This window comes from Xenopus laevis, chromosome 6S (assembly GCF_017654675.1).
Source record: "Xenopus laevis strain J_2021 chromosome 6S, Xenopus_laevis_v10.1, whole genome shotgun sequence".
Lineage (NCBI taxonomy): Eukaryota > Metazoa > Chordata > Amphibia > Anura > Pipidae > Xenopus > Xenopus laevis.
In genome coordinates, this window is record NC_054382.1 from 19,650,283 (window position 1) to 19,675,968 (window position 25,686).

Genomic DNA, 25,686 nt, shown 5'->3' on the forward strand with positions numbered 1-25,686 from the left:
GCAGTAGAAACAGGAGGCTAAAAGGGGGTTTCACCACAAGCACTAACACTCTATCTTGGGTGGGTTGGCAGGTAGGTGGGTGGTTGGCTGGAATTACATTGTCCAATCTGGAAACCCCTCAGCTTTGTTAAAGGAGAACTAAACTCTATAAATGAATAGGGCTAAAAATGCCATATTTTCTATACTGAACTTATTGCACCAGCCTAAAGTTTCAGCTTGTCAATAGCAGCAATGATCCAGGACTTCAAACTTGTCACAGGGGGTCACCATCTTGGAAAGTGTCTGTGACACTCACATGCTCAGTGGGCTCTGAGCAGCTGTTGAGAAGCTAAGCTTAGGGGTTGACACAAATTATCAATCAGAAAATGAGGTTAGTCTGTAATATAAGATGATGCTACAGGGCTGATTATTAAATTCTGATGCTAATTGCACTGGTTTCTGTGCTGCCATGTAGTCATTATCTGTATTAATTACTAATCAGCCTTATATTGTGACATTTCTATTCTATGTGTACTGTATATTGTGAGTGGGTCCCTAAGCTCAGTAAGTGACAGCAGCACAGAGCATGTGCAGTGAATCAGCAGAAAAGAAGATAAGGAGCTAATGGGGCATCTTTGGAGACACAGATCTTTACTGCTAAAGGGCCGTGGTTGCCTGGGGCTGCTACAGAAGCACAAAACAGGCACTGGTACTTCTTTAGTTATGCTTTAGTTCTCCTTTAAGCTACAGCTCCCAGCATCCTCCAGCTGCATCTGTGGCTGGGAGTTGCATTTCAACAGTGGCTGAAGGGCTGCAGCAGTCGTGTAATCTAGATTTTACTGGGCCCCACAGCAAATTCATTTTAGGGCCCCCAACATATCCAGAGGTTGTCCTGCTTTTCCGACGATTGCTCATTATTTGGGTCTCATGGGGCCCCTATACCTGCAGTAACAGGGTCTGCTTCCTCTATATTTATGCCTCTAAGCTACAGGACAGACATCTCCGAAATAATCTAACGATTGTTCCTCAATAGATTATGTTCTCTGTACTTTTATCCCTTCTTTCATGTATTTCCTATAATCCCCCATCTAATGCTAGGAGCCCGGGGAAATGTTGCTCCTGGTCTTACTCTAAAACTGGCGTCATGCACATTATTTATTGTTTTCTGAAGGCATAACGGATTAGTGTGATGTCCTTTCCAGGGGCAGAGGATCCCAACACGTGTGCCTGAAGCATGTGAAGTCTGTGTGTAATGTGGCTGCTGATATGATCACTATGCGCCCACCACTCTCCTGTCGCTGGGAAACATTACTGGATTTTTCATTTGTATCTTCAATATCCAATTAGTATAAATAATAACAATAATAATCAATAATAATTTGGATCTAGACTGGCTTTGCTTCCAATAGGTGTTTTATCTTAGTTTGGCTCAAGTACAAGGGCCGTTTTATTATTACAGAAAAAAGGAAATCATTTTTCTAAATTTGGATTATTTGGATAAAATACAGTCTATGGGAGATGGCCTTTCTGTAATTGGGTAACAGGTATTCAGATAACGGATCCATACCTGCAGTATAGTGTATACTAGGCCTACTATATAAAAACAGTTGGAAATCACTAGGATATTGATATAAGCAGACCTATGGCGGATGCTGGTTAAAATAACAACATTATTAAAGGGATTCTGTCATGATTTTTATGATGTCGTTTTTATTTCTTTACAATATAATTCACAAATAATTCACTCTACAATATAAAATGTCATTCCTGAACCATCAAGTGTATTTTTTTAGTTGTAATATTGGTGTGTAGGTGCATCTCAGGTCATTTTGCCTGGTCATGTGATTTCAGAAAGAGCCAGCACTTTAGGAGAGAAATGCTTTCTGGCAGGCTGTTGTTTCTCCTACTCAATGTAACTGAATGTGTCTCAGTGGGACCTGGATTTTACTATTGAGTGTTAGATCTACCAGGCAGCTGTTATCTTGTGTTAGGGAGCTGTTATCTGGTTACCTTCCCATTGTTCTGTTGTTTGGCTGCTGGGGGGGGGGAAAGCGAGGGGGTGATATCACTCCAACTTGCAGTACAGCAGTAAAGAGTGACTGAAGTTTATTAGAGCACAAGTCACATGACTGGGGGCAGCTGGGAAACTGACAATATGTCTAGCTCCATGTTAGATTTCAAAATTGAATATAAAAAAATCTTTTTACTCTTTTGATAAATGTATTTCAGTGCAGAATTCTGCTGGCACTATTAACTGATGCAATATCCCATGACAATATCCCTTTAAGTGTTTTATTGCAGAAGCATTCTAGTGTGGTCAGATAGCCGGGTCATTACGGGAATAAAGTAAAGCTGAGGGTTGGTTGTTACAGACATGAGGCCAGTGGATCCATTGCAGTTCACTACTTGGTAAAGTGAAACATTAATAACAGGCACAGATATTATATATGAGATCTGCTCAATACAGTGCCAGAACTTTTAGTGATCATGTCTGTGTAATAAGCCACTTGCTACTTCTATCAGCCCTGCTCCCACTTAAAGGGATGGTTCACCTTTAAGGTAACTTTTAGTATGTTATAGAATGGCCAATTTTAAGCAACTTTTCAAATGGTTTTCATTATTTATTTTAGTAGTTTTATGATTATTTACCCTGACTCTTTCCAGCTTTAAAATGGGCGTCGCTGACCCCACCTAAAAAACAAATATTCTTTAAGGCTACAAATGTATTGTTAATTGTTATTGCTACTTTTCATTACTCAACTTTCTATTCAGTCCCTCTCCTATTCATATTCCAGTCTCTTATTGAAACAATACATGGTTTCTAAGGTAATAACTCAAAAACCTTAAATAATAAAAAGTGAAAACCAATTGCAAATTGTCTCAGAATATCACTCTCTACATCAGGGGTCCCCAACCTTGTTTGCCCGGGAGCAACAGTCAGATTTTAAGGAATTGGGGAGCAACGCATGAAAAATATTCCTGGGGTGCTGAATAAGGGCTGTGATTGGCCATTTGGTAGCCCCTATATGGACTGTCAGCCTACAGGAGGCTTATTTTGGCAGTACACCTGTTTTTATGCAGCCAAAACTTGCCTCCAAGCCAGTAATTAAAAAATAAGCACCTGCTTTTAGGCCATGGAGAGCAACATTCAAGGGGTCGGAGAGCAACATGTTGCTCACGAGCCACTGGTTGGGGATCACTGGTCTACATCATACTAAAAGTTAATCCCTTTATAGAGTAAAGAGTCCGACTCCTGATCTGGATAGTGCTGCTCTAAGACACAATAAAACAAGCCAGGCCTGAGAGGCCCAATCACTTTGAATGGAAGTAGAACCTAATAATGGACAAGAGCTTTTGAAGTTGACTGAGAAACACAAAATCTTCTCCACGTAAGAAGGAAAGGCAGGTGCTTCTTCATTAGCTGCAATTTCATTGAACATTTTATCAGAATCATTACATTATATATTGGCCAATATCTTGGCCATTTTTGGACAAAAAATGTGGATTTGATGTGAACAAACATTGAAGAAGAGCAGCACAATATCCAGAGGGAATGGACATTAGGAAAATGTTTCTTTATTAAGAGCAAAGCAAAAGAGCAATAATAATGATATAAATAGGGAATTGAGTTAAATAACCGGCTGGTAATGGTCCACCCTCTCCAGAAGTGACTGGGAATATCCGGGAGAATAGTATCTAAGGGGGAAAAAAGAGAAAATATCTTTTAATTACAGAAACGAGAATCAAACACAACATGGTGCTAAAAACTAGGGATGCACCGACCCGACCCCCCGAATCCTTTGCGAAAGATTCGGCAGAATACGGAACTGAATCCTAATTTGCATATGCATATTAGGGGTGGGAAGGGGTAAAACATTTTTTACTTACCTTGTTTTGTGACAAAAAGTCATGTGATTTCCCTCCCCGCAGCTAATTTGCATATGCAAATTAGGATTCGGTTCAGGCGGGCAAAAGGATTTGGGCAAATCCTGCTAATATAGACCGAACCCTGGATTCAGTGCATACCAACTAAAAACATTGTGCTGCAGTATTTGTGTGCTGCTAGTTTGGGGTTGAATCCACTGTTTGGTAACTAGGGTCACTGTTCTGAGCAACCAAATCTTGCCTCATATTCAGCTTGCGGTTAAATCTGACCTTCTACAGAAGAACCCCATGGTGCTCCAACGGGAACGGACTCTTTATACTCCTGCACTGCTGGTTTTCCCTGATGCTGATTTCCCCTACTGCCTGTATTTATTATTTCCTTCTGCCCATTAGAACATCATATGAAGTGACAGCAGAATGAAACACAAGGAAAGTATCTCATTACTGCCCCTTAAGAGAATTCAGTGCTATTCCCACATTTGCTGCTGGAAGGCTAGAAAAATTAACTCCTTATTGTAGAGAGACAGAGTGATTCAAACGAAGCGCCCATGTGAGTGCATATTCACTACTACACAATTCTGCTCAGTCCCAGCCCTGCAGCACAGAAATATTGATATATTTGTACCCACATCCCAACTAAACATGAAATATTCACTGTTGGTTCTGATTTGATAAGCGGCTGTCATACTACAATACACAAAACTGGCGGGCAGTGCAGCTCCCCAGAGCACAGCAATATGGGCTGTGTATAGTTATGCAGAACAGGAGGTGCATCTAGGGCTGTGCATTAAAGGAGAACTAAACCCTAAAAATGTATGAGGCTAAAAATGTCATATTTTATATACTGAATTTATTGCACCAGCCTAAAGTTTCAGCTTGTCAATAGCAGCAATGATCCAGGACTTCAAACTTGTCACAGGGGGTCACCATCTTGGAAAGTGTCTGTGACACTCACATGCTCAGTGGGCTCTGAGCAGCTGTTGAGAAGCTAAGCTTAGGGGTCGTCACTAATTATCCAGCAGAAAATGAGGTTGGTCTGTAATATAAGCTGATGCTACAGGGCTGATTATAAATTCTGATGCTAATTGTCTGTGCAGCCATGTAGTAATTATCTGTATTAATTACTAATCAGCCTTATATTGTGACATTTCTATTCTATGTGTACTGTATATTGTGAGTGGGTCCCTAAGCTCAGTAAGTGACAGCAGCACAGAGCATGTGCAGTGAATCAGCAGAAAAGAAGATGGGGAGCTACTGGGGCATCTTTGGAGACACAGATCTTTACTGCTAAAGGACTGTGGTTGCCTTGGGCTGGTACACAGGCCCAAAACATATTGTGCAACATTTCTAGCCTATTTATTTAGTGAATCTTTACTTCTCCTTTAAGGAAACTGGAGCCAGTCTCTATAACCTTAGATGCCCTCGGTGCATTGGCATGAGCTGCAACTGGCACTAAAGTGCAACTGCCACCAGCTTCTGGAAGAGTTTTAAAAATCTGAAATTTCCATTTTAAGTGGTTAAAGAAATGAAGTTCCCTTACATTTTCTACACTGATATTTGATGCTACTGTAATTTCTTTTCTCATTTGAGGAAAGTCCATTGCTGGCAACATGTATGTGTATACTGTATAGAATAAAAGCTATCGGCACTCACGAATAATTCAGTAATAGGTGCCTGGGTGCAGTTCACGGAAAAACCGCACTCTTTATTAAACAATATACATTTTCTTGAAAAGACCTGTGAGTGTGGTTTCCACTTGATGACTTCTTATGTGTATAGTATATATGCAGGCATATAGTGTATATGCAGGGGTATAGTGTATATGCAGGTGTATAGTGTATATGCAGGCATATAGTGTATATGCAGGGGTATAGTGTATATGCAGGTGTATAGTGTATATGCAGGTGTATAGTGTATATGCAGGTTTATAGTGTATATGCAGGCGTATAGTGTATATGTAGGCGTATAGTGTATATGTAGGCGTATAGTGTATATGCAGGCGTATAGTGTATATGCAGGTGTATAGTGTATATGCAGGCGTATAGTGTATATGCAGGCGTATAGTGTATATGCAGGTTTATAGTGTATATGCAGGCGTATAGTGTATATGCAGGTTTATAGTGTATATGCAGGCATATAGTGTATATGCAGGCGTATAGTGTATATGCAGGTGTATAGTGTATATGCAGGTTTATAGTGTATATGCAGGTGTATAGTGTATATGCAGGCGTATAGTGTATATGCAGGCGTATAGTGTATATGCAGGTGTATAGTGTATATGCAGGTTTATAGTGTATATGCAGGTTTATAGTGTATATGCAGGCGTATAGTGTATATGCAGGCGTATAGTGTATATGCAGGTTTATAGTGTATATGCAGGTTTATAGTGTATGTGCAGGTTTATAGTGTATATGCAGGCGTATAGTGTATATGCAGGCGTATAGTGTTAAACAGCTGTGCTTACCTGACTATCTCTTCAGGAAAGCAGTTGTTGATGGTGTTGATGTATTCCTGGAGGGGTGAGCCTGTGTCTGACACTATCTCTTGAATTTTTTTCAGCCCCCCACTTGTGACAAACAGTCGCCTTGCTTTGCTGTCATGTGGCAGGACCTGGGGAGAAATGGAATTATTAAACCATGTATCATATTCGCTAGCAGCCCTAACTCACATGTAGGAGTCAGTAGAACTCAGACATACCCTTAAGGGCAGAGACACAAGTGGAGATTCGGGGAGATTTAGTCACCCGCTGACAAATCGCCTCTTCTTCGGGCGACTGCCCAAACTGCCTTCCTGCCGGCTAGAATCAAAATCACCAATAACCAAGAAGGGATTGCACACTCAATTTACAAAAAAATAAATAATAAATTACAATAAATTAAATAACGTTTAATACATCAAAAAAGGAGGATTACATAAATTGCAAAAAATTATTGTTTTGTTTTTTTGCAATTTATGTAATCGCCCTTTTTTTGATGTGATAAACTTTTTTTTTTTTTGTAAATTGAGTGTGCAATCCCTTCTTGGTTATTGATATGTTAGTTATGGAGACCCTTATGGGGAGTCTCCTATGCATTAGCACCTCACATTTAAGTTTAAGGGTGTGCTCCTTATTACTTTGATATTTTCACAATCTAAATCACCGGCGGGATGGCCAGTGCCGGATTCGCTGGGCAGGACCGCAAAAGCGCCAGCGTGCGAGCGCCGAAGCACTGGGGAGCACAGGTGGCTGGGCAGCATGCTGCTCCCAAAAATGTGCCGCCCTAGGCCCGGGCCGATGTGGCCTCGCCACAAATCCGGGCCTGGGGATGGCACTCGGAGCACTTCATTTTCCGAAGTCGCCTGAAGTTGCCTCACATGAAGCGCTCCGAGTTCCTTCCCCACCGGCGATTTAGATTCTAGCCAGCGGGAAGGCAGTTCGGGGAGAATAGTCGCTCAAAGAAGAGGTGATTTGTCGCCAAGCGACTAATCTCCCCGAATCTCCACGTGTGTCTCTGCCCTAACACTGCGTAACTTTGAAGTTTGGGGCAACAGGTTTTATTGCGGTTTTGTAGATTTTTCTCAAACATTATTGCGCAGATTTAGTACTCAGCCACGTTTATGTGGAAAAGTCATTCAAAAAAATAAGAATTCTGTGCATCTTTGGTTTTATTCTCACCCAACCACTTTAATCACATCCCCTCCTTCCAAACTCTGCAGAAAAGCACAGAGAGCTCTTGGGCCTATTAGTCCCCTTTAGGGTTTCCTGCTAAAATCATGACCTCTGATAACTTTCATCTTTATTTTAGGGTTAGTAGAAACATATAAGATGATATATATTGATTGATCAATTGATTCAACATAGGAATCCTTAACTTGCCAAATGAATTAGCTGTGCTAATGTTTAATCGCTGGCTTTTAAGCATTAAATAACTTCCAGCCTTGGAAAGCCTTGTTAGAAATAGAAGGCTGTGCCCTCCGGCCTTTATTTATCAGCAGGCAACAAAGTCACATTGGAGCAACTTATTCCCAAGTCACAGGCTGAGGAATTCAGTGAATGTACATGACAGAGGCCTGCGGAAATCCAGCAGTCACCCAGCAAAGTCAGGACTGGATGATCCAGTCCTGAATCTAATTTCATACCTCCCAACATTTTGGAAGTAAAAAGAGGGACAAAAATGTTTTTCACACGTAGAACAGGAAAATGTTTTGACCTCGCCCCTTTCTGTGGCCACACCCCCTAATTACCCTGTTCATTTTACAAAACTTGGCAGGTTATGAAAGTTTGAAAATACTTCTCCTTATCTAAACTGTTTTTTTGTGTCTCAAAATTGTTACAAAGTATCTTATTTGCACCTGTTAGCACAGTTAGCTGTTCTGGGCTCTCTGCTGAAAGCCAATTAAGTGAGAAACTTTGTTTCTTTTTCTGGCTGTTCAATGCAGAGAAAATAGGGACTTTCCAGTACAAATGAGGGACTGCAGGTTGAGCTGTAAAAAGAGGGACTGTCCCTCCGAAAAAGGGACAGTTGGGAGGTATGTCATTTCTCTCCAGTGTAAATGGTAACATGAAATACAGAGGCTCAATAATAGGGGAGCAGACACTTAGGGGACTATTTATTAAGCCTCAAATTTTTCTGGTCCAGTTTTTAAGGGGAAAAAGGTCAATTTTTTGAGGGGAAAAATACTAATTTTGTAGATTTAATAAAGGAGAAGGAAAGGCTAAAATTAAGTAAGCTTTATCAGAACGGTCTATATAAATACACCAGTAAACCCTCAAAGTAATGCTGCTCTGAGTCCTCTGTCAAAAGAAACACAATTTCTTTCCTTTTATTGTGTACACATGGGCTTCTGTATCAGACTTCCTGTTTTCAGCTCAAACCTCCAGGGCTAGGGCTTCAGTAATAGGCCAGACTGCATGTGATATGGAATAATCATGTATAGATTATATATTTATAATACACAAAAGTCATGAATATCTTGTAAATGATATCCTTATAAACGGTGAGTTCTGATGTCATCAGTTATAAACGGTGAGTTTATATTGGTGGAACTTAAAATAAGGAATGTAAAATGAAGATTTCTCTGTACTTCATTTGTAGATTTGTACCCTGCTAGCATAAAATATGCTCTTTAATGTTCAACACTTACAGCTCATCCCTTTCCCTTGTGTCATTTGTTACACTGGCAGGGGCATTATCCATACACATTTCAGAGAAGACTTTACAACATGCCATAAAGTAAATGTGCCATAAAAAGATTTCTGTTTTTTGCCCAAAAACCACAAAATCTTTGGGTTATTGCACAAAACCCAGCGCAGATCAAGAAATCTTCGGGACTTCTCCCATTCTGACTTTTTCCATCCTCGGGGTATAATAAATCCAGAATTTTTTTTTTTTTTTTTTCTATTAAAAATTCTAATTTTATAGCAAAATTTTTTTTCAGGTTTTTGGAGTTTAATAAATAACCTCCTTAGGGTCAGGGCACACACTCAGATTCGGGGAGATTAGTTGCCCGGCGGCAAATCTCCTCTTCTTGGGGCGACTAATCTCCCGAACTGCCTCCCGCCGGCGATGATGGCACTCGGAGTGCTTAGTTTTCCGAAGTCGCCTGAAGTTTCCTAGTGAGGCAATCGCTTTGACTCCGATATTCGAAGGATTTACATTCGGCAGTCGAATATCGAGGCTTAATTAACCCTCGATATTCGACCATAAGTAAATCTGCCCCTTAGTGTATGTATGAATTATTATAAGCCCATACATGAACAGCCGGGAAAGGGGGAAAATGCAAAAAACAGGCACAAGCATCCGTGTTCTTTACACTTTGTACCCTGCCCTTAGCACCCATAGGTGGATGCTTTCCCTTCTGCACTGTATTCATGAGGGGTAGCAGGGAGTTGTACGTTGAAAACCCTATCCCAACCCCAAGCTGCACTTTCCTTATTGCAAATGGCCCCCAAGCTAAGACTCCTCTTCAGTTTCAAGTGGCCAACACCAATTTTTCATCAAGACTGATAATCCTCAATCCACCATGATCCCAACATTATCTAATGGCCTCCCCCTTGGGCATAAATGTATATTTTAGTATTTTGCTGTAAGACAAGCAAATCCAGTCTATTTAAAGGGGTTGTTTGCCTTTAAATTTACTTTTAGTATGATGTAGAGAGTAATAATCCAAGACAATTGGTTTTCATTTTTTTAGTTTTTGTGGTTTTTGAGTTATTTAGCTTTTTATTCAGCAGCTCTCCGGTTTGCAGTTTCTGCAGTCTGGTTGCTAGGGTCAAATTACCCTAGCAACCATGCACCGATTTGAAAAAGAGACTGGAATATGAATAGGAGACGGAATGATTACAAAGAAGAGTAATAAAAAGTAGCAATAACAACTTAACAACTTACAGAGCATTTGTTTTTTTGGGTGATACTCAAATCTTGGGTATGCTTTGTAAAACACGTGGGGTGGGCCTAATAAAAAGAGAAAATCCTATTGTATGTGAATTATTCTCTTGCCTCCATTCACACCATGAAATAAATCACCTTTTTGTGGGGAATTATGCACCTCAGTAGAACAGTTCAGCCGAGGTGAATTCCTTCAGATCCAGTGAATAATACACCCCGGTGCACTTACACACTTCACTAAATCAGCTCCATTCATTTTACTGAGTCAGACCGTGGCTTGAGTTATAAATGACCCACAAAAAACAACGCTAATCACACGCATCACTATACACAGAATTCTGGAGGCCTGATATATTTACCAGAATATGGTGCAAATAGGGTAAAATAAAGATATATTTTATATACAGGTATGGGATCTGTTATCCGGAAACCTATTATACAGAAAGCTCTGAATTATGGAAAGGCTGCCTCCCATAGACTCCATTATAATCAAAAAATCTAACGAATGATTTATGCTTTCAATGTTGGCTACAGGGGGTCACCATCTTGTAACTTTGTTAAACATCTTTGCAAGACCAAGACTGTGCACATGCTCACTGTGGTCTGGGCTGCTTAGGGATCGTCATAAATTATCAAAACAGCACAAGTCAAATAATATCTGCCAGAAGCCGATACAGCAAGTCTGATTAATAATGAGAATAGACAGACTGCACTGGGTCCCCGTTTTGTCATGTAATCTAATGTGGATTTTATAGTTTTTGTATTGTTTAACACAAACTTTCTTCAACTTTGCAGAATCAGTGGCTGCAGCAAAATAATCCTCAAAATAGAATCCCATTGTTTAAATCTGGCTCCATGATCTTTGTCCCTGCAGCTGGAGTTGGAAACAGTAAAGGGGATGTAAAGGCAAAAATAAAATCCAATACAAATCTCTACACAGTCGCCGACTGCTCTACAGGGAAACAAACAAAGCTGCTTGAGTTCTGCATGGCTGGTAAGTAAGGCGGGGGCTCCCCCTGCTGTTCATAAGTATGATTGTTTCCCTGCTCAGCAGTTAGGGACCATCTGACAATTCCTATCCACAGCCGTAAATGAAGGGAGAATTTCACTGCATATAGTCAGGTTTCTTATAAAAACAGTACACATTTTTTAATTAAAGTATATTGGAGAAAGGTTTCTTTTTCATTAAAGAAAGTAAAAATGGGATTGTATTTTTTTGCCTTTACATGAGACAAATGTAAGATTAGCTTTTTCTGGTCAGGTTGGTCAGTTTTCTTATTTTATTTACAATGGTAAGAAAAGCTTTCATACTAAAAAACAGAACACACAGTGCTACACTTCGAAGAGCGACAAAAACCAAGCACAGGAAACTCATGAGGTTATATAATGAGCTTTTATAATATGTACCAGACCCAGAATGTTCCTGGAAAGAATGGCATGTGTCCATGCAGCCTATCAATTGATGCTTTAAAAATGGCTTTCCCAGGGCAGTGCTGTGAGCATCTCCAAGCCTCAAGCATACAGTGGGAAATAGCAGGGATAAATCTCCCAACTGGTGAGACACTCGGTCAGCAGTGAAATCTTAGAATCCCTAACTCCTGGAGTATGGCCACTTATTTATAAGGCAAATGGCTGGGGCTTAACTAACCTCATAAACGGAGAGAATACTATATATCATTAATATGCTGCAATATCCCTAATACTAATGAAAAACATTCTGTCACAAAGGAGGAAAGGACTGGGTGATTCATATACTGTATGTGTCTCACAAATTAATCCTTTTTAGTTTTTCCTTATATATTTTATTCATATGTTCTGTGACCCTGACACAATATTCCTTGGTGCAAAAACTCATTCTAGATGTCAGTGACAAGCAGCTGGGCTGAGTTGGCTGCACTCCCTTACTGAGAGAGTCATTTGGTTGCGCCAGAAGAAAAATGATAGGCTGAGGGGCCACAGCAACAATATATTAAATTAGATACAAAAAAAATGAACAATATGTATTGATTTTACAATTGTATACATGATATATAGTGTTGTTTTAGGGACCAAAAGGTGAACCCTGGCAGACAGCAGCACACGTGTGAATTTGATCACTCAAGGGTTAAAACCTCACTACAGTAGTAGAAATCTTTTTTTTTTTTTTTTTTAAAGCCCCAACAGCCCAATAGGCAGCTGCAGCCATCCAATAAGCTCTTGTCTTGGGGGTATATTTATCAAAGAGTGAAGTTGGAGATCACCACAGTCCCCTAGAGTGAAATATCGCCACTCTCCATTCATTTCTATGGGATTTTTAAAGGAGTATTTAAAGAAGGGTGAAAGTCATCCTTTGATAATTACGCCTTTAAAAATCCTGTAGAAATGAATGGAGCGAGGCGGCATTTCACTCTAGCATTCTGTGGTGATCTCTAACTTCACTTTTTGATAAATATACCCCTAAGGGGCAGATTCACTAACCGGCGAAAAGTAGCCAGCGACCGCTTCGCACCAATCCCTACATTTCGCCAGGTGAAAATTCGCTCAGACAACACTAATTCATTTAAAGGCGGAGTTTAGTTGTGGGCTCCGAACACTGGTGACTTTTAACTAGCGTTACTTAGGCAATCTGAACAATTCAAAGCAAAGATGCGCTAGCATTAATTTCTGCCTGGCGCAAATTCGCTAGAGGTCTTGCTCTAGAGCCCTGCAACCTGCGGGAAATTTAAAGTTGAATGGACGTCTTTTTGTTATACATTACATTTCCACTGTTAATTACACATGTCCAGGGAACCTTAATAAAGACATTAAAGTTTATATATTGCCCTACACATGAGCCCACTTTATAGTTAATGTTCCATATGTTAGAAAATGTATGGGGGAAACCGGTTACCCAAAAACATTTTGCAGGCTATCACTCTGTAAAAAGGAAAAGACACCAGCATTTTTTGAACTTTGATGCTTTTTCCACTCAGAATATGATGTAAGTAACAGAAGATTGAAGAAGTCCTATGCACTCCTATGGCTCTTTCAAAATTGCAGCACTGCTGGGCCCCCCTTGCAAGCGCTGAAGCCTATGGCCAGCCGAAAATGTGGAAGTGCCAAAAAGCCGAACTCCCGAAGCAGGGAAAAGACCCAAAGCCACGAAAATAACCGAAGCCGAAGTCTCGAAACCGTGAAAAGACCCGAAATCATGAAAATAGCCGAAATTGAAGTCCTGAACCGGCGAAAAGACCCAAAGTCACGAAAGGAGGCGAAGTTGAAGTCCTGAAGCCATGAGTTCTACTGAACACCAATTTGTGTGTTTTTTTTTAATCCCCTGCCCACCAATGTATTATTTTAATATTCTATAGGCCCCTGCCACCAATGTTTTTTTTTTTTTTAAATATTTTTTGGGGCCCCAATACTTACTTGTAAGGGGGGCCCTGGCACCAAAGTTTTTAAAAAAAACTTTTATGGGGGGCCCTGGCACCAATGTTTTTTTTATAAGGGGGCCCAGACCATCAATAGCTTTTTATAACTTATGTGGGGGGGTGATACTTTTTTAGCGCTGATGTCTGTGTGGTCTTTTAACTGTGATGTGGAGTGGACGGGGCTTGGGTGCCAGGGTGGGCGGGGCTCCGAAAATATTGTTGTACGGGGCCCTGTGATTTCTAATGGCGGCACTGGGCCTGCCTGACCAATATCTGGTCAAAATTCATGCTGACATCTCCTCCTCATTTTATATTGTATTTGTATGAAATCTGTCTGATGTGTGTATCCTTCTACTGTACATTGCTGCAGTGTTTTGGTTCTAAGAATGTCTAAAATGAAAAATAATCTTTATCCATCCCCTCAAACATATTATATTCACACTGCCAATATGTGGCTCATCACTGCACTTGTCTTGGGCACATACAGCATATCAGATGTCAGATAGATGAGAATTGTAGAATATGTGGCTGTTAGAAGTGAATGGAGAGTTAGATGACAATACAAACACAAAGTCACGGCCGAGTGCAATAATAATAAAGGCCATGGAACTCCACCATAACTTCTAGTATTATAAAGAAGGAGATTGTTTTTTCTTTTTAACACTTGAACTTTCTCTGAATCATGTGATACAAGTGATATCGCTCAGCACCAGTTATAACTGATGGTTTTAGTAAGTTATGAGTTATATTTTACAGGTTGCTTGTTGTTTTTATGTGTTATATGTTTGTCATTTAGTGTTTTCTCTGTACAGTGAGAAAAACGACATAGGTGTTTAGACAAATCTATACTTGATTAACTGACTGGAGTTCACATTGAGTTGAAATGTTGTTTGACAAATTCCCGGGAGGTCAATAGGACATGAGTCCTGGGGAAGTGTGAAAGTTACAACTAGTGATGTCCCTGTATGGTGCAACACACTCACCTAATCAATGTCCTCCAGCTGATCCCCATATAATCTTCTATATTGACTGACGCTCATGGGAGTTGTTCTCTCCAACAGCTGCAGAACCTCAGATTTAATATCCCTGGAACAGGAGTGTGTCCTGTGCAAATATTTGTGCTTCTTACAAACTAACGGCAGAAAACCCTGGCCCGGTGCAGACAGAAGTACAGCAAGAGGGCAGCAGATTTCTTCATTTTAAATTGGTAATTTAGGCTTTGTGCTTAGGAAACCTCTGTCTGCTTAGAAGTGGGAACCTGTTTGCACAACTCTACCCCAAACCCTTAGTGCATATGCCATTGATTCTCCTAACTAAGGGCTCTTATTGACGAGCGTTTGAAGCTGCGCTCCCCTGCGTTCCGTTTTTCTGCATTCAGCCGCAGGGGAGCGCAGGAATAGACGCATTTAGCTTTTTTCAATGGGGCTGTACTCACACAGGCACGTGTAGGCACCGAACGCAGGAAAAATGCAGCATGTTGCATCTCAACCTGCGTTCAGCGCCTACACGCGCCTGTATGAGTACAGTCCCATTGAAAAAAGCTAAATGCGTCTATTCCTGCGCTCCCCTGTGGCTGAATGCAGAAAAACGGAACGCAGGGGAGCACAGCTTCAACCGCTCATCAGTAAGAGCCCTAAGAGAGAATGCTGCACTCTAGAGAACTTTCACAGCAGGGCTTTGGTTAACCCTTTTTTGCTTATGGCTGGGGGGGAAAAACACCCTCTGGACTTTGTGTGATGGACTGGAAGTTTGCATGTTCCCACAGCCCTGCTGATTGCTTAATGCCTCAATTAGAGCTTTATGACCTTAGAGTAACTTATCTCCCTATCTTTCGCTGGCCTTTTACAGCTGCTCCTATCACTAAATCTGTCTGACTTTTATTGCTCTTCAAAATCTTATTTAGACCATCACAGACCAATCTGTTTGTACTTAAATCTGAGAAAACAGGGTCCCTATACATTGGGCTCTGGACTTGGGAACAGCCTCGCCCTTTCCTCACTCAAGACTTTCTTGGCTTAATGAAGAAAATTGATTTCGATTTTTTTTTTGATTTTACTTTAGATGTGCCCCCCAAATATTCAGTCATCCCTCCCCCATTAGCTCATTTAGAGGATATATATATATATATATATATATATATATATATATATATATATATATATATATATATCTCAGGCATGTCCAAAGTGCGGCCTGTGTCCAAATGAGGCCCCCCCAGCACAGTGTGATCAGGAATCCCATAGCAGTAATATTTGGGCACATGATTAGTGAAATGATCTGCCACTTGGTCTATACTGCTGCCTGGGTGCTGAAGGTGTTGGTAATAGACATGTAATGGCACGTAGAGATGCGCTGTTTTCAGAGGTGAAATAATAATCAATTTGGAAATGCAAACTATATAATAATAATAATAATAATAATAAAACCCATTATCCAGAAAGCTCTGAATTATGGAAAGGCCGTCTCCCATGGACTCAATTTTATCCAAATAACCCAGATTTTTAAAAATTATTTTCTTTTTCTCTGTAATAATAAAACAGTACCTCGTGCTTTATCCAAACTAAGATATAATTAATCCTTATTGGAAGCAAAACCAGCCTATTGGGTTTAATGATGTTTACATTATTTTCTTGTAGATTTAAGGTATGAATATCCAAATTACAAAAAGATCCATTATCCGGAAAGCCCCAGGTCCAGAGAATTATGGATAATAGGTCCATACTTGTAATTTGATGTTTATCATACCATAACTTAATATTATTATTACTTGGCCATATAATTTTGAAGACTTTAGTAAGTCATTAGTGTTGCCAAAAATTTGCAGTGTAGGAATTATAGGCTACAGGCCTGATACAGCTTTTTTTCTGAGTAAGCAGAAAGGTCAGTGTGTCCGTCTCAGTGGGGAGATATCATATTGGTCACATATAGGGGGACTTGTAGTGTAAGAAAAATCAAAGCAGGCTTTTTGTTGTAGTGCAAGTGACAGCAGCAGTGCGACTATCCTGTGTGAATCTGTGACAATGTTTTGCTATTATTAAATACAGCAACACAAGAGACATGTCATATCTCACATGTGCTGCCCCCATTATTCTTCCCAAACCCTGGGATTAATTAGTGTTCCTGGTTGCAGATTGTCATCGACATGTGCTTTTTAGAAACCACAAATCACTATAGTATACAGTATATATATATATATATATATATATATATATATATATATATATATATATATATATATATATTTTTTGTCTTTGCTTTCTGCCGAGTGTGTGTTTGTGAGTACATTATGGTACAGAGATATGACACAGGCAGAATCCCAGGTTGAGCTACATTAATTAGGGATACCACTTGCACCCCCCCCTTACTAGCCTGTGGAGGTTTGGCATGCGGAGATAACATACCAGAAAAGAGAATTTCCATTCCACCCAAAACGCTGATGCATGTCTGTATCTCATAAAGCAATGCACTCTCCCATCCAAATTGGATCGGAGCCAATGGAGTTCTATTTAAAGCAATCTCTGCAGCTGTGGTTTATACTAGACAAAAAGACCCCTTTAATATCCCATCCCTCTTTATTAAAGAAATGATTTCATGGCTTGCACGGCCCCAGGGCGGCATTCCACTTGTGTGGAGTGTGCATAAGAGCAGCCCTACAATTATTCCCAGTTCAGAACTCTCAGCGCCTCATTAAAGAATGGAAGCAGAGATCTCTTTAAGGGAAGCGTTCTGTCCCAGAGTTTTCACTTACCTGCTGACCGAGCAGATAAAAAGCTTTGCCCTCTGAGATGTGTGGGATGAACAGGCACAAAACTCAGCTCCAGATATTAAAATCTGATTGTGTAATAATAATGCACAGGAGAAAAGTGTATAATACGCAGGATATAAAGAAAGCTGGAAATGCATATGATCATAAAGCACAGAGCATGGGTCCCATTAGGAGCCAAACTGATTTTGTTTAGCAAGTGAAAGAACAATGAGCCTTTTTATTTAGAAGTCAAGGGAGAGGCACTTAAACTCCAGCACTTATTAAGCATCAACAGATGAGCATCCAACACCGGGGATTTAATGGAGCGATTATGGTGAGTAATAATAACCTTTTTTTCATGACATATGGTTAAACCAGCACACGCCACCAACCCATCATGCACCCTGCCTATTTATAAACTGCATTATTTGCAGGGAAAGCAACACAGTCCAATTTAACTATAACAGTTATACATACAGGCAGATTATCTACAACTGCTTTAAGGTAGGACAGAGAGGGTATTTGCCCTGGGGAGGATATTTGCAGTATATTGTACATATGTGCGTGTTCTTCTCCACCCTCCCCTGTCTTTTTTTGCTTTGTTCCCTATTTTTTTACAATTTGGACCCAAGGTTTTTATCACACTAAATAGCCTTGACAAGGAACAGGCAATTTGTTTATATTTTTATAGCAATAAGTGATGGTATGAAATAGATGCCAATAATTTCTCAACAAATGCAGGAAAGACTGAACCGAAATCCGTTTCTCAAAGGAGCAAACAATTTTTTTTTTTATATTTAATTTTGAAACCTGACATGGGGCTAGCCATATTGTCAGTTTCCCAGCTGCCCCCAGTCATGTGATTTGTGCTCTGATAAACTTTAGTACTCTTTACTGCTGTACTGCAATTTGGAGTGATATCACACCCCTCCCTTTCCCCCCAGCAGCCTAACAACAGAACAATGGGAAGGTAACAATATAGCAGCTCCCTAGTAGATATAAGAACAGCACTCAGTAGTAAAATCCAGGTCCCACTGATACACATTCAGTTACATTGAGTAGGAGAAACAACAGCCTGCCAGAAAGCAGTTCCATCCTAAAGTGCTGGCTCTTTCTGAAAGCACATGACCAGGCAAAATGACCTGAGATGCACCTACACACCAATATTACAACTAAAAAAATACACTTGCTGGTTCAGGAATGAAATTTTATATTGTAGAGGGAATTATTTTCAGTGTAAACTGTGTAATTTAGAAATAAAAACGACAGAATCCCTTTAATGCAATCTCTGCTAGTATTATTAGGAATGCACCAAATCCACTATTTTGGATTCAGCCGACCACCGAATCCTTCATGAAAGATTAGGCAGAATACCGAACCAAATCTGAATTTACATATGCAAATTAGGGGTGGGAAGGGGAAAAAAATTTTTACTTCCTGTTTTGTGACAAAAAGTCATGCGGTTTCCCTCCCCGTCCTTAATTTGCATATGCAAATAAGGGTTCGGATTCGGTTCGGCCGGGCAGAAGGATTTGGCAAAATCCGAATCCTGCTGAAAAAGGTCGAATCTTGGCCGAATCCCAAACCGAATCCTGGATTCGGTGCATCCTTAAGTATTATAGAATCTTACTGTATAAGTCCAGGTCTATGCAAGATAGAGCAATTGCCTACTGTAGTGCCCCCCTGGTGCTAAGATAAATGTATGGTGCTGAAGGTTTGTGCTGGGAGGCGTGACTTGAGACAGGAAGGGGTGGAGCATATATCTTCTACAGGGACCTGACGGGCAGCAACAACCCAACTGACAGTTAATGCCCACGGGAATGTAAATCATTGTGGCCCTTTGCATTGTTTTTCCTGGCTGATGAAAATGATGATTTTTAGAAACCATATTAACTATTATGTTATCATTCTGTAAAAACTTCCAATATTTCATATTACCCATGAAATTAGGCCACTAAGGCTGACAATTAACTGCAATTTAGCCTTATGAGCTGAGAAGACGCATATGCAAGTAAGGGGCATATTTATCAAGGGTCGAATTTCGAATATTAAAAAACTTCAAAATTCGAATTCAAAAAGCCCAACTGAAATTAAGTCAAAGGTTTTTTTTGGCCGAATATGTCAGTTTTCGGCTGAATTTGAATCATACGAATCAAAGTAATAGCGCAATCGATCGAATTCGAATCAACGTTTTTCAAAGTCCACCAATTGACTCCAAAAGAGTTCTAAGAGGTCCCCCATAGGTTAAAACTGCAATTTGGCAGGTTTTAGATGGCGAATGGTCGAAGTCGAATTTTTAATGAGACTGTACATGATAAATTTCGATATTCAAATTCTAATCGAATTTGGACTATTCCCTAGTCGAAGTACACAAAAAATAGCTTGAAATTAGAATTTTTTTTAAATCAAAAATTCATCTCGACCTTTGATAAATCTGCCCCTAAGTGTATAGTAATAATAATTATGTGTATTTCAAGAACAACCTGGAGCTACAGAAACATTTTTAACAGCCCATCCAAAATGCTAGGGGGCAACATAACCTGTTTCACACATATGCTGAAATGCTGCATCAAACTGGCCCCAGTGGCCCCTATATATTCCTGGTACCTCCTTGTGCTGCGCCTCTTTTAACACGTCTGGAATTGGGCAGGTTATATGTGTCATTCTGTGTATATTACACAGGCACGTGTATAGCGTCTTTGTATTTAAATCTCTGCGAGGACGGCCAGGTTTCACTGCCATTAACTGAATACTTCCTAACACTGCAGTCTTTGTGGAAACAAGCACAGAATAAACTTATTACATCTAAATCTGCTGGTAACTGGAGACAGAAAGGCCCCATGAAAAGACTGTAAATACCCGTACCTGTGGTTTTATGGGCCTGCTTTGTATTTGGTTATATAAGGGCCAGACCCAGTACAAAGTATTCGGAAGGTTTAGCGTGGGGCTCGGCAGCAATGCAAGACATAGCCCATTACATTTGATACTTCTATAAACGGATTCATTAGCTTAATATTTTTCCAAAATAAAATGCAGCTGTCATCGTCAAGGACTATATGATTTTCATATACTGTAAAGGGAACATGGAAAATGCTAATTACTAAAATATGGGGACAAAACAAATATTGCTATTCACCTGATAAGGCAAGAGAGTTGTTTGCTGAAATGAAATGGAAGCACGCACACTTCTGCCAACAGCTTGGGCTGTATACTGTATAGTCACACACACATGAATGGCCATATTGTACTTATAAGATACTATAAAGAGCAATAACACAGTGATATGGATTTCTCCAGTTGTGGGCACATCTGATGGCACAACCGGGGGTACGTCAAAAACTTTTGGACTGACACTTGACAGAAAAAAAGAAACAGGTTACAAGGCAGTATCCACACAAGTAGAGAGACATAACTAGACACATTATGAACACAACATTTGGAAAATTGCACACAAATAACAAAAATCATGTCCACCTCATTCCTGTAAGGAATTATCCTTCCGCTGGGTTTAAACCTGGGACCTTTTGTATTGTAGCCGGTTGCCTTACCTCTTTCCTATTCAGGCAGATTAGAGGTATAATCTTACCCTGTTCTTTAGTCCCTGTGGTTAGCCTTGGTGCTGTTAATTATACTCAGCTGCTCTGCATTAACCAGCAGGTCAACCTATTCCTAATTAGCTCCCAGCAGAGGGCCCTTATTTAAACCATGAATTGGCTTCCCTCCCTGCCAGTTCATAGGTCTCCAAACTTGTTGGAAACCCGTTCTGTGTTCCAGTCTGACCCTGTTCCAGGACTCTCTCTCTCCCGTGCTGATGTTCCCAATTCTTGTTTTCCTTTTTGGCTAAAGTGTACCTGTTCTTGGACTTTTGTTTTACTTTGAACTCCTGAGCCAGTAAGTTGTTCTTTTACTTTATGTTGGCTAATAAACTCTCAGTCTGCAAGCATCCTTTGCAGTCTACTCCCTCCTAGTTATACTTTAAATATTGACCCAGTGGCCCTGCTGGTCATTCCAGTGTGGGGTTTGGGCTACTGAAATAGTCAGAACCTGGATGAGGACAAGAATGGGCTTACCTTGCTGAACTGTCCGACCACATGTTTCAGAATATTCGGTGGTGCATCATGCAGCAAGGGCTCCAGCGCTGGCAGGTGGGTACATTTCTGCAGTATGTTTTTCAAGGCCTTCTTTGCCTGTGCCAAACACAATACAAATTAGGCTGCATCTGACTTAGCAAATGAAAAGAATCTGGAATCATATGTATTGGACATTGCAGAGAGGCAGATCAGGTGTATTGCTTGCCACACCTGCTGTAAGTGCAACCTTTGCTGATGACTAATCCCGAACATTCGGGGTAGGGTAAATATCATTGGGGGTGGGGCAGTGATGCAGGAACAGGCATGATGACATCAGAGGTGGGTACAATGATGTCGGTGGAGTTATGACACTGGGGTGAGGCTATTGTATCACTCAGATGCAACTGGCTGCATTTCTATCCAGTTTTCGCAATGTTTTAAAAGTGTTGATGCCCAGTTCAAAACCACACAGATGACAACCCTTATCGCTAGCTATATTCTGCTTGAAGAGTAAGCCTAATCCTTTAAAGGAGAACTGAACCTTTAATTAAAAAAAACATTATCCCCCTACCCTACATAGACCCTGGTAAATACCCTTAACTCTTTACTTACCCCTTGGTGCAGATTCCGGACATCGGAGTTCACGGGCGCCACGTTCTTCTCTTGTTCCGGCACTTCGGCAATTTCGGAGCATGCACAGTTGTCAAAAACCCGAGGACTGCTCCAACTGCGCATGCGCCGATACGGCACTTACTTCCCGACGAAGACCGAAGAGAAGAAAATGGCTGCCGTGAACTCTGATGCCCTGAATCTGCACCGAGGGATAAGAATAGATTTGGGGAATTTGCCAAGAATCACACCTAGGCTGGGGGGGGGGTGGAGGCAGGTAAGGGGGTCTATGTAGGGTAGGGGTTTAGGATTTTTTTTAATTAAGGGTTTAGTTCCTTTAATTACAGGTATGATATCTATTATACAGAAATCAGTTATCCAGAAAGCTCTGAAATACAGCAATGCACTTGATAGTAACTAAGCCATGTTGAGGTGAGTATCTTAGTATTTAATTTATTTTTCATGTATTATTGTTCAGGTTTACAAAAGGCTGAAAACCGAATAGAAGGTTGAGACCCGAACAGGCCTTACAAAAACCAAACTGTTCGGGTCAAAAACGAACAGGTGGCAACCCTATGCCTTCCTATTTTTGCCTCTATCCTGCTTTCAAATGGGGGTCACTGATCCCCAAATTGTATGAGGCTACAATTTTACTTGTAGGGATGTATCAAATCCACTATTTCGGATTCGTCCGAGCCCCCCCCAATCATTCTTGGAAGATTCGGCCGAATATCGAACTGAATCCGAATCCTAATGTGCGTATGCAAATTATGGGTGGGAAGGGGAAAACATATTTTTTTACTTCCTTGTTTTTGCGATTTCCCTCCCTGCCCCTAATTTGAATATGCAAATAATATTCAGATTTGGTTCGTCCGAATCCTGCTGAAAAAGACCGAATCGGTGCATCCCTAGTTACTTTATATCGCTTATCTTTCTGTTTAGCCCCCTTCCTATTCATCTTCCAGTCAGTGATTTAAATCACTACAAGTCACTAGGGTACAGTGGACCCTAGCAACCAGATAGCTGCTGAAATTTAAAACTAGAGAGGGAAATTAAAAACCACAAAAAAATGAGAACCAACAGCAAATTGTTTGTGCATATCTACTACATGGTGCTTAAGGGCACACGAGGCTGTATCTCAGCTTCTCTCTCCACTGACAAAGACACAAATAATCGGATGAAAGTGCATTCAGTTGTGGAGAAAATGTGGAAAGAAGGAAGCCAAGGCATGGCCCCAAGTGCCCTAAGCCTAAAAGTTAATGTAAAGGTCAACTAGCCCTCTCTCTTTTCCAATATGTGTGTGTTTATTGTTTTATGAGCTGCGTATCCTGTTCGTTATAATGATATTTCTCCTGCACTCGAGCTCACTAAAGAGGAGGAGATGTGGATCTTGTATTTCCAATGTGTTTCTAATTTGCAATAAGTGGGCCTGCTGACATCCTCTGTACTAAATACATTCAGATGAAATACACTCGGCCTTTCTGGCAATATCTGCAGGCTTATTTCTGTGGTGCATAACCGGGTTACCGAAATTATGAGAAAGGAGAGGGAAAAATGCAGCAAAAATTCTACAGAAACACAAGTAACTGACTCAGCAGATTGAGTTTGATCTTATTTCTTTAATAATATAACATTTTCCTTGATATAGCAAACTTTCTTTTGATTTAATAATATGTTTCTATAGCACAATGAATTATGTGTTATACACTGAATTCCAGTGCGAAAGAGCTAACAAGCTGCTGCCTGAGGACATTAATGATATCATGCTTGAAAACGAGATGTAAATCCAGATCTCTCAGGTTCACACTGAGCAGCTCCTACTCAAGATTTACAATTTACACAGAGGTTTTTTTTTTTTTTTTTTTGCTTAGTCCGCAAAAACTCCAGTTAATCCAAATGCTCTAATAATCTCCCTAAATATATCATTTTTGAAAGGGGTAGCCTTTGGGGTATTTAACCCTGTGTGCCATGTACTTCTCTATATACAGGTATGGGATCCGTTATCCGGAAACCCATTATCCAGAAAGCACTGAATTACGGAAAGGCCGTCCACATAGACTCCATTTTATCCAAATAATCCAAATTTTTAAAAATAATTTCCTTTTTCTCTGTAATAATAAAAAAACAGTAGCTTGTACTTGATCCAAACTGATATAATTAATCCTTATTGGAAGCAAAAGCAGCCAATTGGGTTTATTTAGTGTTTAAATGTTTTTTTTAGTAGAATAAAGGTATGAAGATCCAAATTACAGAAAGATCAATTATCTGGAAAACCCCAGGTCCCAAGCATTCAGGATAACAGGTATGATTATGTATACACGAAAAGGACAAACACTTTATACACAGTGTATGCTGGTTTTCTAATTGCTATGGAGTAACCCCTGCATTGCTCACAAACAATTTCTATCCCGCGGGGAGAATTTTATTATCAATGTTATTTTCTGCCTTTTTTCGTCTATAAGCACAGAAGCCATATATTTCACATACCAAAGGATTTCTGGGTTTTTTTGGTTTCCAAAAAGGGGCCCGATTTAAATCAATGAGAAAATGTTACTTTATGTGAACCTATAAACGAGATTCCATTTGAGGAGAAAAAACATAGGGATGCACCGAATCCAGGATTCGGCCTTTTTCAGCAGGATTCCTATTCGGCCGAATCCTTCTGCCTGGCTGAACCTAATTCAAATCCTAATTTCCATATGCAAATTAGGGGCGGGAGGGAAAAAGTGTGACCTTTTTGTCACAAAAAAAGGAAGTAAAAAATGTTTTTCCCTTTCCACCCTTAATTTGCATAGGATTTGGATTCGGTATTTGGCCGAATCTTCTGCGAAGGGTTCAGCCAAATCCAAAATAGTGGATTCGGGTAAAAAAAAAGCCTCTTCCAGTTCCAGTTTTTCACCATAGACTTCAAAAGAGTTTTCATGTGATAAGCAACACTGAATTGCATCTAACTCTACAGGACAATCTACAAACTGAATAAGGAGCGCAGTATTTTCTCATCTAATGGCGTCTGTCCCAATGTACTAAAACCTCATGTTTGTATAACACATAAAACTTCATATTTCATTCCCAGGTTCAGGCTTGGAGCAACAAAGAAGTCTGAATTTGCTAATATCAAATACTCAGCTGTTTATATGTGGGGAGATATACAGACTTTGTAATGGAAATTGTGCATAATGGTCTGTGGATGTCAAGCCAAAGAATAGAAGGCGGAGAACTTAGACACAAAGGCAGTGTCTGATGATATGTTTAATGGATATACTACAGGATTTCCATAATTCTGGGAATTGTAGTTTGAAGCTGGAGGGTAACGGGTTTCAATTTACCATTCACACTTGATTTATTTGTGGCAACTATCAGGTGAGCAAGCAGCAGATTATAACCCCATTACAAATAAGGCTGTGAATTCAAGACAATCAGCGCTTGTTCTGTGCAACAAAAAAAGGAGCAAATGTTTCATGGTTTAAAAAGAAAAAAAAAAAACTTTTAAATGTTTGTATTAAAACTTCAGATATCCACTTTCAAATGCTTTCTTAATCATAGTAAATAAATCCCAGCTGCTTACTTCATAGAAACCTCTGCCTGCCAAAATTCAGAAAGGAGAGCACACAGACAGATTTATTTAATAAGAACTCATAGCA

The 25,686-nt window shown here is 40.1% G+C and overlaps 1 protein-coding gene across 1 annotated transcript in view; it reads right to left on the minus strand.

The window, feature by feature from the left end:
- Positions 1-3,535: 3,535 nt before the first annotated feature.
- spag6.S (sperm associated antigen 6 S homeolog) overlaps positions 3,536-25,686 on the minus strand; it is a 79,121-nt gene continuing 56,970 nt past the window's right edge. The window contains exons 9-11 of the mRNA XM_018269101.2: positions 21,437-21,553; positions 6,329-6,474; positions 3,536-3,675 (exon numbers count right to left, since the gene is read on the minus strand). Coding sequence (XP_018124590.2) covers positions 3,609-3,675; positions 6,329-6,474; positions 21,437-21,553 — 330 coding nt within the window. The 3' untranslated portion in view covers positions 3,536-3,608. The remainder of the gene's footprint in view (positions 3,676-6,328; positions 6,475-21,436; positions 21,554-25,686) is intronic.